This window comes from Melanotaenia boesemani, chromosome 11 (assembly GCF_017639745.1).
Source record: "Melanotaenia boesemani isolate fMelBoe1 chromosome 11, fMelBoe1.pri, whole genome shotgun sequence".
Lineage (NCBI taxonomy): Eukaryota > Metazoa > Chordata > Actinopteri > Atheriniformes > Melanotaeniidae > Melanotaenia > Melanotaenia boesemani.
The window spans coordinates 367,396-381,820 of NC_055692.1; the positions used below are offsets into that span (position 1 = coordinate 367,396).

The 14,425-nt window shown below is 46.5% G+C and overlaps 2 protein-coding genes and 1 long non-coding RNA gene across 7 annotated transcripts in view; 2 read left to right on the forward strand and 1 right to left on the reverse strand.

Annotated features, from left to right (window-relative positions):
- Nucleotides 1-1,298, forward strand: part of LOC121648416 (3-hydroxy-3-methylglutaryl-coenzyme A reductase-like) — a 34,016-nt gene extending 32,718 nt beyond the window's left edge. For all 4 annotated transcript variants that reach the window (XM_041998492.1, XM_041998495.1, XM_041998496.1 and 1 more), the window contains exons 19-20: nt 657-811; nt 983-1,298. In XM_041998492.1, coding sequence (XP_041854426.1) covers nt 657-811; nt 983-1,058 — 231 coding nt within the window. In that variant the 3' untranslated portion in view covers nt 1,059-1,298. The remainder of the gene's footprint in view (nt 1-656; nt 812-982) is intronic.
- On the reverse strand, nt 35-679 carry LOC121648418. Its single transcript, XR_006011973.1, has 4 exons — nt 520-679; nt 288-335; nt 160-223; nt 35-111 (listed from the first exon to the last, which is right to left on the reverse strand). It is a non-coding gene; the product is annotated as an uncharacterized LOC121648418 (long non-coding RNA).
- A 4,702-nt stretch (nt 1,299-6,000) lies between the features above and the next one.
- On the forward strand, nt 6,001-12,615 carry fxn (frataxin). 2 transcript variants are annotated; one of them, XM_041998497.1, is made up of 6 exons: nt 6,001-6,161; nt 6,234-6,305; nt 8,755-8,843; nt 10,218-10,338; nt 10,530-10,627; nt 12,328-12,615. In XM_041998497.1, exons 1-6 carry the CDS (start codon nt 6,045-6,047, stop codon nt 12,464-12,466), a joined length of 636 nt encoding a protein of 211 aa, XP_041854431.1. In that variant the 5' UTR covers nt 6,001-6,044; the 3' UTR covers nt 12,467-12,615. The 2 variants fall into 2 exon arrangements, with proteins under 2 accessions (XP_041854431.1, XP_041854432.1); XM_041998498.1 differs by lacking the exon at nt 6,234-6,305.
- The last annotated feature ends 1,810 nt before the right edge of the window (nt 12,616-14,425 follow it).

Genomic DNA, 14,425 nt, shown 5'->3' on the forward strand with positions numbered 1-14,425 from the left:
AGGTCACAGTTAGTCCGTTGGTCCTCTGGACCGCTGGTTCGTTGGACCACTGGTCCTCTGGACTGTTGGTTCGGTGGACCGCTGGTTCGTTGGACCGCTGGTTCGGTGGACCTTTGGTTCGGTGGACTGCTGGTCCTCTGGACCGTTGGTTCGGTGGACCGTTGGTTCGTTGGACCGCTGGTCCTCTGGACTGTTGGTTCGGTGGACCGCTGGTTCGGTGGACCTTTGGTTCGGTGGACCGCTGGTCCTCTGGACCGCTGGTTCGTTGGACCACTGGTCCTCTGGACTGTTGGTTCGGTGGACCGCTGGTTCGTTGGACCGCTGGTTCGGTGGACCTTTGGTTCGGGGGACTGCTGGTCCTCTGGACCGTTGGTTCGGTGGACCGTTGGTTCGTTGGACCGTTGGTTCGGTGGATCATTGGTTCGGTGGACCGCTGGTCCTCTGGACCGTTGGTTCGGTGGATCATTGGTTCGGTGGACCTCTGGACCGCTGGTTCGGTGGACCGTTGGTTCGTTGGACCGCTGGTTCGGTGGACCAAAACTTTTTATATTCCTGCAGCAACAGAGAGAATGAAGGAGGGTCCAGTCATGGGTTAATTTCCTCAAAACAAGTGTGTGTGTGTGTGTGTGCGTGCGTGCGTGTGTGCGCGTGCACAGATGCTGGGAGTGCAGGGATCCAGTTTGGACTCTCCAGGTGAAAACGCCCGTCAGCTGGCCAGGATCGTGTGTGCAACAGTGTTGGCTGGAGAACTGTCCCTGATGGGAGCTCTGGCTGCAGGACACCTGGTCCAGAGTCACATGATTCACAACAGGTACGTTACTTTCACCTGGTTTTCTGTTTTTACAAGGATCTGAAAATCCAGAAGGTCCCTCAGACCAGAAACACAGTTATCCACTTTTACCACCTGACCAGAGTTGGTGTAGATGGCTATGATGGCGATGATGATGATCATGATAATGATGGGGTTTTGTTGTGTTTGCAGGTCTAAGGTGGACCTCACTAGGACTTCAGAAACCAGGACCAGAGCAGCTGAACGGGAACCAATCAATCATCAATAAAACATGGTCTCAGAACCATCCAGAGAGTCAAGCATGTCTTCTGACCCACAGATTAGAACCTGGACCACGGGTCAGCACCTGAACCGTGTCCAGATTCTGACCCATGCTACAGGTTCTGACCCACAATCCAGGACCCACGTGGGCAGGAACAGGAGCCAACAGCAGGATGTGCTCTGCAGCCGCCATCTTTAATTTTTTCCTCTCAATGTTAAAAAGTTCTGAATAAAAAGTTTTCTGACATCTTGTGTCCAAACTTCCTGTGAACCCTGAACATCTTCATCAACCATTTTCATCATCAGCAGTTAGCTTCCTGGCTCCTCCCACTCACCTCCATCACTCACCTTGAGGTGTGCAGGTGTCCACCACTGCCTGGACCTCTCATCCTGTGCATCAGGAGGATGATGGTCCCTGATGTTCACCAGACCACCAGCAGCTGGTTCAGACTGAACCTGGAGGCCGGGCTGGCGTCCCTCAGAACCTTCACCTGTCAGGTGTAGCGGTTTGAACCTGCTTTCATGGGACAATAGAGACGCAAAATATATCAACCAATCAGGAAAATAAACAAATATATGATTTTTGCCTGTCAAAAATACCACGCTAACAGCAGTAAATAATTTATGTCATTCATTGCATTAATATTTTTACCGCATGACGAGCCCCATACCGCCGTCATTTCTCCGTTGTGACGGCAGGACGTGGAGAGATGGAAAAGATGAACCACACCTGAACTTTTTCTGTATTTTATTCTTTTTTAACTCATCCTGCGTTCTGCACCATCATGGCGGCTTTAGAGGATCTCTGGTCTCTCTGTTTGTGCAGCAGCTGCTTCCTCCCTCTCCTCTCATGTTGCTCCGTGAATCATGGCGGCTGTCGGTGATCAGCTGATCGGCTTTTCTCTCTTGCTGCGTGTGTTTATGGATCAGCTGAGAAGGAGGAAACTAGCGTTCATGGTTCACACCGTCACATATTTACCCCAAAGTCTTGTTGTTGGCAGGACCTTCTCTAACAGTAGCTGCTGGTGGTAGGCAGGGTTTCTGCTCCAGCTATGCAGGGCCGGGTCTAGAAAAGTTCTGATGGGGGGCCAGGAGCACTGACCAGGAAAAGGGGGGCACAGATGAGACCTTTTTATGTCCAGATTTTATGAAATATTGAACTGATTATTACAACTAAAGTGATCGTCTGATGTAAAAATGAAAAACTAGTGAAACAAGCAGCCAATGATGTGTTTTATCAGTAGGTGTTTACTTTGGGTGAAGCTGCTGTAGGACTTTTATCACGGCTGCACAAACATTCACTTCCCATCTTCCCATCTGCTCCTTCTGGTCTTCCAAATGGCTAACTTAACCTCACTGAGAACAAAATTTAACAGAGAGTGAGCAGATTTTTTACAAGCCGAGTACTGAGGACCAAAAACGAAATAACTGAAAGAGAACTGTTCTCCAAACCTTTGAACCAAACCCCTCAAAAGCTCAAACAAACCCATCAGCCGTGAACACTGAACAAAAAGGTGGTGAACCGTTTCTAACTGGAAACAAAAGGGACACCCAGGCCCTGTGTTCGGATCAAGGTGTGCCAGGTAGCTGTTGGTGGCTATGGCCCCGTGCACAACCCTCCACTGAAGGTCACCAGACCATTTATCAATGGGGTGTTTGTACAGGGACCGCCAGCAGGGTTTAGGGGACGCCCCAGAGCCAAAAACTCAGTCCACCTCGACCCCCTGACAGCCGCCAGAGAGCGTAGGTTTGAAACCTTCATGCTACTAAGGTAGAGGGCCCTCTTTCCCAGCCCTTCAAACTCACCCAGCTCTGGTGTCTGAAAAGTCAGTAAAAGGTCTTGGTTCTCCTGCCACTGCTCTATGGCAGGAGAAGCTACCAGAGACGGGAAAACATACTCGTTCTCATCATCCCACTGGTCAGACAGAGTGCGGTTCTCAGCAAACGCTCTCAGTGGTTCTGGTAAAGAAGCACAGACCTCTTGTACCAGCCGGATACCGAGTGTATCCACAGCAGACCGGCCAGACTAGAAACCGAGGACTTCAGGAGGTGGCCCAGTTTGACACAGCCTGCCTCCTTCACCTGGGACCGCAGAGTGACAGATGTGAGGATCGGAGAAGAAAACAGTTTGTTTCCAAGCAGGGGCTCCTCAAACAGCCAGAACCAAGGAGTTCAGACAGGCCCCCGCTCAAAGGAAACGACCTGCCATGCCTGCAACACTGACCGGTAGAAAGGTGTCAAGCCCATCAGGTCCAGAGACTGTGGTTGGAGCAGGAACAAATGTTTGTCGTAGCCGAAGCCCCCCGCCTTCGTCAGCACTAAACAGGCGGCGTCCATCCACGGCGATCCAAAACTATAGAGGGATTCTGAAGGGTGGTAAATACCACCCACTACTTAAATTTATAAAAATGATTTAATTTTAACCACAGTATCTAATTTAGTTCAGTAACAACTAGAACCTCATTGAAATGATTGAACGTTAAATGGAAACGTTAATTCTGCATTTTGCGCATGCGCCACAGTCATGCACGTTTTCCGTCAGGCCAGCAGATCCATCCGAAGGTGGACCGCCAAGCTCTGCAGTGCAGGTAGAATAAAGCTGTTGCTAAGTCGGTGTGTGTTACATTATGAATGCAAATGTGAACGTTGTAAATGTTAAGAAGACTAGTAGTTCGCAAGCTTCTGTGTTAGAGCGGGAATGTAAGTTTATAGCTTCCTCTTCCTCTGTGAATTAGCTAAGACGTGCTATGCTAACAGCTGCTTTAACTCCAACATTCTAAAATGAACTCGTGAAGTAAAAACTCTTTAAATGTGTGTGTCTCTATAGTCATTTATTTGAAGCTCCATTCACGTGTGGGACGGGGTAAAACTTGTAACGCGGCGCTGTAGGTATTTTGGTCAATAACAGTCGACCCGGTTGTCCATAACACAATATTACAGATTAAAACAGTGAATTAAATAAACGACGGTGGTCTTTATTAGCGGGTTGCACTGACGCTGCAATTAATAACTTGTATAAAACTTCGCCTGGACTCTGGCCTGGACCCTGGTCTGGACTCTGGCCTGGACCCTGGTCTGGACCCTGGTCTGGACTCTGGCCTGGACCCTGGCCTGGACCCTGGCCTGGACTCTGGTCTGGACCCTGGTCTGGACTCTGGTCTGGACCCTGGTTAGAGATAAGCCCGGCTTTCCCTTCATCCAGCTTGGTGGAGTACCCCCAGGTCTGATAGGTGTTCTGTCAGACTGACAAACAGCATCGTAGGAAATATTGATGATTCTTAAATCTGGTAACAATCTGACAAACATCTGCTATAAGGACATTTCTTCTCTGCCATTGTGTAGACAGAAAATGATCAGACAGAACAGGGTTATGAGGAAAAACTCTTAGTTCTTCACCATCGAAGCACTAAGAGTCAGACAAGATCAGAGGTCTGAGACGAGGAGGAGGTCTGCGGACATTTATGGACGGTTCATTTAATATAGAGTTAAAAGCAATATTTAAGCTATTGTTTTCATGGTCAACATGAACGTTAAAGTCACCCAGAACAACGACTATCGGGATTCAGCACTAAAGGCCCATTTACCCTCCTTCAGTAAAACATCTGCTTTATACGACAGGAGACTTTATTTCTAAAGGAATCATCAGGCTCCTCTCTGTGTTCAGGATGAGACGTCTCCATGTAGAGTTCTGGCTGGTTTGGCTTCATGCTGTCGATGCTGATATTCTGAGACATACGACACACTGTGGTCTCTCTTCATCGCCCACCACTGTCCATTCCCTGGTCCAGTACCTGGTCCAGTACCTGGTCCATTCCCTGGTCCATTAACGGGTCCGTTACTTGGTCCGTTACCTAGTCCAGTACCTGGTCCATTACCTGGTCCGGTACCTGGTCCGTTACCTGGTCCGTTACCTGGTCCATTAACTGGTCCGTTACCTGGTCCATTCCCTGGTCCAGTACCTGGTCCATTAACTGGTCTGTTACTCGGTCCATCACCTGGTCCATTCACTGGTCCATTACCTGGTCCATTCCCTGGCCCATTCCCTGGTCAGTTACCTAGTCCAGTACCTGGTCCAGTACCTGGTCTATTACCTGGTCTATTACCTGGTCCATTACCTGGTCCATTCCCTGGTCCAGTACCTGGTCCATTACCTGGTCTGTTACCTGGTCCATTCACTGGTCCATTACCTGGTCCATTCCCTGGCCCATTTCCTGGTCAGTTACCTAGTCCAGTATCTGGTCTATTACCTGGTCTAGTACCTGGTCCATTACCTGGTCTGTTACCTGGTCCATTCCCTGGTCCATTACCTGGTCCGTTAACTGGTCCATTCCCTGGTCCAGCCCGGGGCGAGATGGGCCTCATCATGTTAACTTGGTACTTTTACAAATGTGTCCATATTTTACTAGAAGTGCAAAAACTATGATTTTTAGAGTTCTATTTAGCCTTGCTTTTCTCGATTGCTAAGATACATTTCTCCAAAGCTTTTCTCCTTTTCTTCAATCTTTGAACACAAAGCCCAATTTTCAAGCTACATTCACAAAACCAAAGTCTCAGCTCACACCAATTCAGTCTGCCGAGAACTGAACCCTGGTGTCAGATCCTGCCCCGAGGCAATCAGAATTAAAAACACAACTGAGCAGTCACTAAACACTGCATACAAAAATACTTGATGCTCAGGACACGAAGCTGCAGAAATAAAGTTTTACTGTTCACCGGCTGATGTCAGGAGCAACAAAAACTGATCCAGGTCCAGGTTCTAGTAACACAGACTAAATAAAAATTCTCTAAAAGAACATCAAATGAAAATGTATAGACGTTCCTCACGTGCAAACATGCTATATGATACACACATGCATAGATGAAATCAGCTGTTATCAGATCTGTTTTCATCAATACAACCTTCACACCACCAGGTGGCGGTAACAAGCTGCGTCTATTAAACAGAAGAAGAAGACAACCAGGAAGTGGACTTTCTCCAACCTTCTGGTCCGTCATGCTGGTCTTTAGGACGTCTCGGCTTTCTTCTCACGTGTGTCAGCGCGCGGCCAACACGCAGCGTCTCGCGCTCACCAGGCACAGCGCGCACAGCAGCAGGTGGACGAGTTACCAGGTAAAGTTAATTAAGACTAGTTACCACGACCAAACTGAAAGTAACCGACAGACTGACCCGCTTCTGGTTTAGGTCCCGGTTCTGCTTCAGGTTCGGAGGTCTGGTTCCGTACGCGGCTTCCGGTCCTGCTCAGCTCCGAACACGGTGAGTTTTTAGATCTGACCCAGTTCCAGAAGCAGCTGCTGCGTGTCACAGATTTATTTATTAAAGCGTCATGACGTCAACACAGTCAACAACAACAACTCAGGTCCAGGAGGTCTTAGGTCCAGGAGGTCCCAGGTCCAGGAGGCCTCAGGTCCAGGGGGCCTCAGGTCCAGGAGGCCTCATGGCTGTGCACATTACACATGGTGTCTGCTCATCATAGACTAAAGGAGACTAAATCAGACTAAAGTACGATTTATTTGTAGTGAACATATGGTGCATGTGTCAGTTCCAGTATGGACGTACCTGAAGCTCGTAGGATTTGGAGAGCAGGGTCTTTCCTCTACATGGTCTTCTCCTTTTTCTCCTTACTAGTCCATCCCTTTATAAACCAGTAATGTAACTAAACTGTGGGAAGATTAAAAATTATAATAATAATATATTTTATTTTATTTATAACCACTTTACATTTTAGAAAGAATCTGAAAGTGCTACAAGTTAAATTGGCAAGTTAAAATCAAAAGAACATAAAACACCAATTCATAAACTAATTAAATGCACTAAAATGATATAAAAGCCTTTCTGAAGGTGAGGCAGTTTATTTGTACGGCATGGTTCATGTACAGGACAATTCAAAGTGCTTTGCATAAAACAAAAGCATTACAGAGATTAAAAATTGTAAAAGGCATCAACACATAGCAAGACTCACAATAAAATAAGTTACATTAAAATGATTAAAAGTAAGATGAGTTAAAAGTTTCCTTGTAGATTTCATGTATACTCAAGAAATGTTTTTAACCTGGATTTAAAAATGTCAACATTTGGGGAAAGTTTAATCTCCACTGGCAGTTTGTTCCATTTGTTTGCAGCATAACAGCTAAATGCTGCTTCTCCATGTTTAGTCTGGACTCTGGTCTGGACTCTGATCTGGACTCTGGCCTGGACTCTGGTCTGGACTAGTTGACCAGAGTCTTTGGATCTAAGAGCTCTGCTAGGTTTATATTTTCTGAACATATCACAGATGTATTCTGGGATGTAAACGATCAGAAAGGTTTTAAAATCTATTCTGTGACTGGAAACCAGTATAAAGATTTTAAAACTGGTGTGATGTGTTCAGATCTCTTAGTCCTGGTTAAAACTCTAGCAGCAGCGTTCTGGATGAGCTGCAGATGTTTAATGCTCTTTTTAGGAAGTCCTGTTAAAAGACCAGTACAGTAATCCAGTCTACTGGAGATGAATGCATGGATGAGCTTCTCCTGGTCTTTCTGGGAGACTAAACTTTTAATCCTGTTGATGTTTCTGAGCTGGTAAAAAGCTTCTTAGTGAAGCTTTGATGTGGCTGCTGAAAGTCAGATCTGAGTCTATCAATACTCCCAGGTTACCAACTTGGTTGGTGATTTTAAGAACCCGAGTCTCCAGGTGTTTACCAATGCTGACCCTCTTCTCTTTGCTAAACAGAATAATCTCAGTTTTGTCTTCATTTAATTTTAGAAAATTCTCCTTCATCCAGGTGTTTATTTGCTCCAGACACTGACACAGTAAGTCTGCTGGACTGCAGTCATCTGGTGACAGAGACATAAAGTTGTGTATCATCAGCATAACTTTGATAATTAATGCTATAGTTCTGTAATGTTTTACCCAAAGGGAGCAGATACAAGTTGAACAGAAGAGGTCCAAGGACTGACCCCTGGGGGACTCCACAAGTCATGGCCACTCGCTCAGATTCATAGCTGCCGATCGTAACTAAATAACTCCGGCCTTCTAAATAGGACCTGGATGGGTTAAGGACCGCTCAAGAAAGTACAGCCTGAAAACAGGATTCTGGGATCTACAGTATCAAACTCAGCACTGAGATCCAGCAGAACCAGGACTGATACTAGACCAGAACCAGGACTGATACTAGACCAGAATCAGTCCTTTACCACTGTGACCAGAGCTGGTTCAGGGCTGTGGTGAGGTCAGAAGCCAGGCAGAAATTTATCCAGATTTCCACTTTATTTAAAAAGTTAAAAAACTTTGAAATAAAAAAGTTTCAAATAAAAAACCTCATTTACTTTATTAGAAGTAGATCATTTATCGGGTAAAATCCAAACCTTCTGCCAGCCACTGTCCTGAATCAGAGACTTCCAGTAGACTTTCCCTCTAGGAAAGCGAAAGATCTTGTTGTTGGAGAATATGTTGTTGCATCTTCTGTCCATCACACCTGTTCATCCATTGACCACGCCCACCTCAAATGTCTGACCAATCACACAATACTTCTCGGAGCCCGACAAGAAGAAAGTTCTGCTCGGCTGTTGTGTGGAGAACAAGCCAGAAGACGTCGCCAACCACGTCCTCGACAACAAGAAGAAAGTTCTCGCTCCTCGTGGACGATGTAAAAGGCGTAAACAGGGTTGTTGACATTGTAAAATCCACTGATTGGCTGTGTGTGATGTCACTGTTTCCCTCTCAGAGTTCTGGACGATCAGCTGCTGATTGGAGGACCAGATACATCCACCTGAGTTCAGTCATACGGGTGGAGGAGACAACGGCAGAGATCAGGTAACCTCCGGTGACTAGCTGGTGATGCTGCTAGTTACCAAGGGTGTGTGTCAGTCAGCACCTACGTGAGTGAAGTGTAGTGGCATCATGGTGGGTCAGCGCCAACCAGACGGACCTTCTGCCGTCTTCATCTCCAGAATGAATTTCCAGCTCTTGATTTTACTTTCTGTTGTTTACTCCTTACTTAACCCCACCTGTAAACTACGTCGCCCCCAACGCAGGCTCCTCCTCCGATTGGCTGAGTTTGAACGCAGCTTATTTATTTTAAGGTTTATGACCCTCCTACATGTTGCCTGATGGCAGCGCCGCTCGTACCTTTTCAGGGACAATCTGTCCAACTAAGTCCTTCTTAAATCCAAATGAATGTTTACATGTTTCTGCATGTCGTCATATTTTATGCTATAAGTGCCTTTAAAAGCCTCGTTAGTGCAACCACTGTATCAGTCCACCTCAGTAGATAACAATAGAAACCATCAGCACACCTTCCTGTGTCTCCCTCGTACCTGTTAGCAGTGCAGTTTAAAACTAGTAAACCAGCTTTTAAAACTAGTAAACCAGCTTTTAAAACTAGTAAACCAGCTTTTAAATATGCAGAAAACTTCACCGAGTTAAAGAATCGTGTTCGTGTTCTGTAGCAGTTAGAAGGCGAAACACAGGCATGCAGAAGGTTTTATTCAAACATCTCTCCTTCAGCGCAGCGTCCTGGCTGCAGGCGGTACCGCCACAGAAACGCCTTAGTACCACTGCCGGCTCGGTGGTTTGATGCCGCAGCGACCGACGGTGACACATGCGCAGTTCATGTGAAAGCAACATTATTTATGTTTAAATGTGCTTGACGGGTACTTTGCAGACTTTTATCTAAAGTGATGCGCAGTCTAAATGGAACATTAGTTGTATTTGCTGAGAACAGAAAACATGAAGTTTTGAGTAAATTACACTATTTTGTGTCATAAAATCATAAAGTAAACGTGGTGATGATGGTGCTAGTTACCAACTACAACTAGCTGGTGATGGTGCTAGTTACCAACTACAACTAGCTGGTGATGGTGCTAGTTACCAACGATAACTAGCTGGTGATGGCGCTAGTTAGAGATGGTAACGAGCTGGTGGTGGAGCCGGTTATTGACTATTAGCACCACTCTCAAATGAACTGATTGGCTGAAAACTGATTGTTACTGGTTTCTCCTTATCCAGGTTTTGGTCCTGGTCCTGGGTATATCTGGAACAGGCTCCCTCATTTCAATTAGTCAAGTCGGTGTTCTGGTTCAGTATTATTAGTTAGAATGGTAACCAGTCCTGGAAGACAAGTGTGAGCTAGTAGTTGATGGATAACTAGCTTTAACCAGCTGTTAACTAGCTGGTGTGTGTCCACAGTGAGCTGTCAGAATCGACCTATGAGAAACTGGCTGACGAGACTCTGGACGCACTCTCTGAATTCTTCGAGGACCTGACGGACGAAGTTTTTACTGGATCCGACTATGACGTCGTCTTCTCAGTAAGTCCAGCAGGAGGAGGTGGAGGGTTTCATACTGAGCTTCTCCTGATCCTTGACCTGGTTTTGGACCTTGTATTAGTCTTGGACCTGGACCTGGTTCTGATCCTGGGCCTGGACCTGGACCTGGTCTTGGACCTGACCTGGACCTGTCATGGCTGCAGAGATGACCACAGTGTGTTGTGTGTTGACAGAGTGGTGTCCTGACGGTGAAGGTGGGGGGAGACCACGGTACTTATGTCATTAACAAGCAGACCCCCAACAGGCAGATCTGGCTTTCCTCTCCCAGCAGGTACGTCTGAATCTCTGAGGAACCAACACCAGAACCAGAACCAGAACATTTGATTTACTTCTTAGAAGCAGAACAATCTGCTGACCTGTAAACACAGTAAAATCTAACTAGTTGGCTTTTCTTAAAATATACATGAAACTTAAAAAAAAAGTTGTTATTGAACAGTCGACTAAAATGTTTTTTTTAACTTTATGAACTTAATCCATTTGATTTTACTGTACATTCCTCAGGTTGAGGAGGAAACTAGATTTGTTAGGTTTGAAAGTTTATATTGATCCCACATGATGATTTCAAGCCCACCTCATTTAAAGTGGTGGACTGAGAACGGTTCTGGCTCTGCAGCAGGAACCTGGTTTGGGCTGGTTCTGCTCAAACAGAACACAGATGTCACGTTGCAGCAGCTGCCTGATGAACTGGTTTTAAACAGGGGTGATCAGTAGGCAAACTGAAGAGCAGAACATGTTGTCTACACCAGTGGTTCTCAAACATTTTGCGGCACGACCCCCAGGATGAGATGCGTTAGTGGTAGCGACCCCCAGGATGAGATGCGTTAGTGGTAGCGACCCCTAGGTTAAGACGTATTAGTGGTAGCGACCCCCAGGATAAGGTGCGTTAGTGGTAGCGACCCCCAGGATAAGGTGCGTTAGTGGTAGCGACCCCCAGGATAAGACGTATTAGTGGTAGCGACCCCCAGGATAAGGTGCGTTAGTGGTAGCGACCCCCAGGATAAGATGCGTTAGTGGTAGCGACCCCCAGGATAAGATGCGTTAGTGGTAGCGACCCCCAGGATAAGACGTATTAGTGGTAGCGACCCCCAGGATAAGATGCGTTAGTGATTGCGACCCCCAGGTTAAGACTTATTAGTGGTAGCGATCCCCAGGATGAGATGCGTTAGTGGTAGTGACCCCCAGGATGAGATGCGTTAGTGGTAGCCACCCCCAGGATAAGATGCGTTAGTGGTAGCGACCCCCAGGTTAAGACGTATTAGTGGTAGCGACCCCCAGGTTAAGACGTATTAGTGGGAGCGACCCCCAGGATAAGCTGTATTGGTGTTGTTGACCCCCACCTCCACACAGCACCTTTGTGGTTACTGGTGTGATGCATCCAACGGTCAGAATCTTCATACATGAGGAGGATGAAGTGGTTCTTAGTGATTCACTGCTGGCACCTACATGACCAAAATCAGCTTCTTTCACCAGAGCTCATTTCAGTTCAGCTTTTTTGAGGCATGTCCGCTTACGTTGTTGTTTATTTGTTAATGAGTTAAAAATGGTTCATTAATGGTTTATTTTGACAGCCCAGGTAAAATCCCAAATTTACCAGATCAATGTAGGTAGGATATATATTTTTTTACATTTATCTCACTACCCCCATGAGGCCCGACCCCCCGTTTGAGAAACACTGGTGGAAGTTGGATTTTAGCTGATGGGTCAGTTTAGCTGAAAACTGGTTTCCTCACACCAGAAGCTTTGGAGCTGGAGATGAACGGGTTGAGATGGGACGATGTTTGGTTTCTTTTTAAACATTTAATTATTCCTGATTAACACAAGAGGACTCTGAAGGAGGACGTGAGATGTTTTCACTGGGATGACGGAAAATGGAGGATTTTTTACATCTTTCTAAAATCAGTCTGAAGCTTTTTGTTTCATTTGAATTACTGATTAACGGAGCGAGAATGACTTCTTCTTCCTCTCCTGCAGCGGGCCGAAGCGCTACGACTGGACGGGTCAGCGCTGGGTTTACTGTCATGACGGCATCAGCCTCCACCAGCTGCTTTCCAACGAGTTTTCCATCATCTTTCAGAAGAACATCAGCCTGTCCGACCTGCCTCATTCCTGACATTCCTGGTTAGGAATGAAACCACCGGCTGTGCTGGGCTGTCGTAGACGAGGTCCAGGCTGCTGCTGGACCTGGATCAGGACTTCCTGTCTCATTATTTTACATGTGCAAATATTTATTTCTGTCTCTGAATAAACTCTGAGCTCTGAGCTCGTCTGGGAGTCGCAGTTTTAAACCACATATTTTAATTTTTTTATAAACCAGAATGTGTTAAAAGTGGCGTAATTAAACATTAGTAATGATCATATAATATAAACCACCGCAGCCTCACAGCAAGAAGGTCACCGGTTTGAGCCTCGGCTGGGGGGGGGGTCGAACCTGGGGGGCGTGGCCTTTCTGTGTGGAGTTTGCATGTTCTCCCCGTGTATGCGTGGGTTCTCTCTGGGTTCTCCGGCTTCCTCCCACCATCCAAAGACATGCATGATGGGTTAATTGGTTATTCTAAATTCTCCCTAGGAGTGTGTGTGTGTGTGTGTGAGAATGGTTGTTTGTCCCCTATGTCTCGGCCCTGCAACAGACTGGTGACCTGTCCAGGTGTACCTGCCTCTCACCTGTTAATGCTGGGACAGGCTCCAGCTCACCCACGACTCACGTCTGGTGACCCACTCCAGGACGCATGTGAGAAGAAGACCAGCATAACCGGCGCTGGTTTGGTGAGTAATATACAAGCTGTCAAAACCAAGATGGTGTGTTTGCTGGTGAGTTTGAAAGCGTAGATGCCAGCACCATCAGTGAATATCTAAAATTGAAGCTGGGTCGGGAAGTAAAATGTCGGAGAATAGACGGCTCAGAGTGGATGCAGCTCTTTGTGTCGCTGCTGAATGTGGCAGAGCTGTACGACCCACAGCTTTGGCCCGATGGCTCCTCTGTAAGACGCGACTGAACCTCGTCGGCCTGGAGGAGCAGTCAGAGGCTCATCTGGCCCAGTACTACTGCACGGTGTTGATGGGGCACCTGTCGCATCTGTGGAGAATGCCGGGATGTTGGTTAGTTGTCTGGCAGAGAGCGACAAAGATGATGTGTGTGTGGTTTCATTCAACACCCGCGGTTTGCGAGTAGGTCACACTGCTACTGATAAATCAGGACGTGGTTTTGGACATCACTGTTGAACCAGTGGGACATTTTGTGCCTTTAAAAAACATGGATGGCCAAACAGACCTTGACAAGTTAACTTTCATGGGGCTGGAGAGTCCACCACCGATCTCAGCACTAGACTGGTTGGTGGTAGGATAGCTGGTGGTGTAAACGTTATATGGAGCATCAGATATGACCCACTGGGGAAGGTGGTGTGTCTGAATGTTGACTGGGCCATAGGGCGAGACTTTAATTATAACGAAAAGAAATGAACTATTTTGAATGTGCATGTATGTTATGAGTCGTGTGAGCGTGAGTATGTGAATAGGTTAGCTTTCATACAGTCCTTTATATCGTGTCTACGTCATCTTTAGTGCAGATGTGTCGGACAGTAATTCCTTCTTCGTTGATCATCTAGAAAAGTTTTGTATTGATTGTAATTTAAGGTAAATGTCTTTAGCCTGTTTGACCTCTGTCAGGACTCACCACATCCTGGTTAGACCATATTGTGGCCACAGCTGATGCTGATGCTGGAGAATGTGGACATGAGTTTTCCCACCTCTGATCACGTAACCACTGCTGCACTGTTAAATAGAGAAAATGTCCCCCTGCTGGCCAGTAATAGTAATGCTACATCCTCTAGAAAACTGGTTAAAACTGAGGAAAAGGATTTGGAGGGGTGCTCACTGATAAGACCGTTACTGAATTGCCTAAAGAGACTTAATGTGCTCAGACATTAACTGCAATGAAGTGCATCACGGTGACCAACTATGTTACGTATGATGTTATTGTGAAATGTCCTAATGCTGCCATTGAGCCTTTTCATAAAAGTAGATGTGAGGTACCCACCATCAGACCGGGATGGAAGGATGTGGCTGAGCATCA

Bases quoted from the DNA above. Each gene is read 5' to 3' on its own strand.
- fxn (XM_041998497.1), top strand. From the start codon at position 6,045: ATGCTGGTCTTTAGGACGTCTCGGCTTTCTTCTCACGTGTGTCAGCGC. The intron at 6,162-6,233 runs GTAAAGTTAATT...CTTCTGGTTTAG, and splicing joins GCAGGTGGACGAGTTACCAG to GTCCCGGTTCTGCTTCAGGT. The intron at 10,339-10,529 runs GTAAGTCCAGCA...GTGTGTTGACAG, and splicing joins ACTATGACGTCGTCTTCTCA to AGTGGTGTCCTGACGGTGAA.